Below are 3,132 nucleotides of genomic sequence, written 5' to 3'. Positions count from 1 at the left end.
AGCAGATAAATTAATTCAATTGATACACAGTCTCTTGTTCCTCTAAATTTCGGCAAGATATTATGGGAATATGTTTGTTATCATTTACAATTTTGATTATTTAAGGAAAAGTAATCGCGAAAATAAAGTGGTTTTCAACTCGAAAACAGAACATAGTACACACCTTAACTCATCACAATATCAGGAGAAATAAATGGAGTAGTGAATGTCGAGTATTCCTATATCTTATATGGGTACGCATCAGATTGCTTGAAATCCTTATGGCAGTAAGTTGTTGCAAAGAACTTTGAAAACAAATTACATATAGATTCATTATCATCCCCTTCAACAGCACCATAGTGAAGGGTTCTTGGATACACATTTGATTGACGTTTAGAATTAACAAATCTGTAAAATGACTTTGGATTAAGCTTCAGTTCATTTTTAATTTTCGATAAATAATTGTTATAGGATTGTTTATTCCACAGGTTGTATTCTGAACGAGCAATTGAGTAGTTTGCATAGTCAGTCACAGATCCAGATTTTTTATACTTTTTATAAAGTTTATTCTTTATATTCTTCAAGTTACGTAATTTACTGTCATTCCAAGGTGGACCAGTGTGAGAAGTTATTCGAATTAATGGAACAGATTGGGCTATGAATGAATTCAAAGTTTCATAAAATGTATTTATTGATTCATCAAGATTTCTCGCTGGTAAAATTTTATTCCAATCCACATTTAATAGTAATGAGTTCAGTTTTTCATAATCAGTTCTATTAAAAGAGAATATTTTATCAGTTTTCAATACGAGTTTATTTCGCATAGATCTCGAAAAAGACATATTTATATCCATACAGACAGTGGGATGATGAACATCTTCAGGATTTACAACGGCATTGACGCGTGATAAAAACACATCTTTTAGTTCATTTGTAAAAAATAAATCAAGTAATTTATTATTCGAATTTTGTATGTTGCTAATTTGAAAAAGACCATCTTTTAACAAGTTTTCAACAAATTCCGATTGATATCCATTTCTTAGCATTGGTACGGAGTAATTCATTTCCTCACAATATTTCCATGTAATAGATGGAATGTTAAAATCACCAGACAAAACAATCAAATCAGAGGGTCTCGCAGTAGATAGGACCGATTGGATAGCAGTCAAATGAGCATTATAAACATCGTTACAAGAACCAGGAGGAATATAGGAGCAAGTCACAAACAATGAATTATGGCCGCACCTTATTTTCACTCCTATATATTCAATTTGAAGTTCATTTGGAATATCAATTTTTGATGAAGCAAATTTCGAAGAAACAGCAATTAGGACGCCGCCACCAGATTTCTTCAAACCAGTTGTGCGGTCACATCTATAAATTTGGTACTTGTCGCATAAGATTTCAGTATTTAAGATATTACTTTGAAGCCAGGTTTCAGTAAATATAATCAAATCATAATCAAAGCCAAAGCTATCCGTATATAGGTTGCATAATTTTGTGTTAAGTCCCCTAACATTCTGATAAACTAAAGTAAAATTCGTATCAGACAGGGTTTTATTCAGTTTTTTGATTGCTCAACGGGACGTGCAGGTAAACGGGCAACTCTATCTCTAAAAACAAATTCATGCACCACAGCTCTGTAAGGCCAAAATTCCGGATTGACCACTGTGTCAAAAATGTCCTCAGGTACGAAAATTTTGAATGACGACTTGTTCCTCCTCTCTACAAATTGCAGTTTAGATACCTTAATGTCTACATTTGCATTCAGTTTTGATTTTATGTAGAAATGAATATCATCCTCAGTTGTTTCTGGAGCAAAACGGGCAGCAAAAATGGTTTTCATTGGGGGTAAGACCCTTAAAGGTTTTGGAGCTGAACCAGCAGGCGATTGATTTATAGGTGTATTAAAAGGAGAAAAGAATGAATTAGTATCAGTTAACACAGTAGCTGGTGCCACTACTGTTCCAGTGTTCAGTGAATTCGAATGCGACGGGGTAATAATAATAGGTGGAATAGGTAAAGGTGCAGTTTCAGCGTTGTTAGTAGGAATGACAACAGTCTCTGAATCGTGAATATTATTATTGGTGTTAACTAGTGTCGGAGAAATTGTTTCAATCTCATTGTTAGATGAATTCTTGTTAGATTTAGATTTCTTCCTTTTTCTGGAGTTTTCAGTTGGTGATTGTAACACTATGTCCAAGTTTGAAGAATTATCAAGAATATTCTTATATTTTTTAAAGCGATCTGAGATCAAATCAAAATCCCTCGAAATATCATCGAGTCTGGCTCTACAGTTTTTAAAAAAGGTAAAAAACTCGCCATCAATATGTTTGCACTTTTCACAGCACCACCGCAGACCCTTATCTTCACGTAAGTTGTCAATTGTGCGTGCTGCTAATTGCGCACATTTTGAATGGTAACTTGTTGAACAAATCCAGCACGAAATCATTTGTTCATCCAATTTAGTGATACGACACGATGGTATAGGGCAAGCCATTTTTCAATTTTTCTTAATATGTCAAAGACAAGAATGTGGATGCAAATATATTTCCAACAATTTCGCAATGAATAAATATATGATTCAGACTTGAAATCAAATGTGAAATTTAATACGTAAAATCCAAAGTATACTTCTAGGCATATACAAAATCAGAGTTGAGTTTAGGTTAGCAAATTCAGTACTTAGCTATTTCAACAACCAGTGATTAGTACTTAGCCTGATCAACAACCACAGAAAAACTTTTGAAGTGAGCTTTTATCAATCAAAACAGAAGGAGAACAGTGGAATGACGTTTCGCTGGCCAACACTATTGAGTGAGGAGTAAGCTGACGTTTCTAATTTGTGTACTCACAGGTCAAAGCGCCTTTTCTCTTTGTTTACAGAAACCTCGAAACAACAACAAAAACTGAAATATTTGTATTGCTTTCGATGGTTTGCTTTCAACACAAAATACAGCTTTCAACACAAAACAGCTCAAACGAAAATATGTCGAACAGAATGCAAAAGCTTTAGATCACGTTAAGCACCGGTTTTAGCACAAGTTAAGCGAGATATTCACAATGAAATTTTAATTTTAATTGGAGCAACTTGAAAACACGTCCAACAATGTAACAATGTTGACAACTGAAGCGAAATTACTATGTTTTCAG

The 3,132-nt window shown here is 33.8% G+C and overlaps 1 protein-coding gene across 1 annotated transcript; it reads right to left on the bottom strand.

The window, feature by feature from the left end:
• Positions 1 to 1,540: 1,540 nt before the first annotated feature.
• On the bottom strand, positions 1,541 to 2,479 carry LOC142239788 (uncharacterized). Its single transcript, XM_075311555.1, has one exon. It carries the CDS (start codon positions 2,477 to 2,479, stop codon positions 1,541 to 1,543), a length of 939 nt encoding a protein of 312 aa, XP_075167670.1.
• Between the last annotated feature and the right edge of the window lie 653 nt (positions 2,480 to 3,132).

The sequence above is a fragment of the Haematobia irritans genome, chromosome 5 (genome assembly GCF_050003625.1).
Source record: "Haematobia irritans isolate KBUSLIRL chromosome 5, ASM5000362v1, whole genome shotgun sequence".
Lineage (NCBI taxonomy): Eukaryota > Metazoa > Arthropoda > Insecta > Diptera > Muscidae > Haematobia > Haematobia irritans.
The sequence above is the reverse complement of the archived record's forward strand: the minus strand, read 5'-3'. Positions and strand labels throughout refer to the sequence as shown.

Excerpts from the sequence above, each read along its gene's own strand:
- LOC142239788 (XM_075311555.1), bottom strand. The coding sequence starts at position 2,479 with ATGGCTTGCCCTATACCATCGTGTCGTATCACTAAATTGGATGAACAA.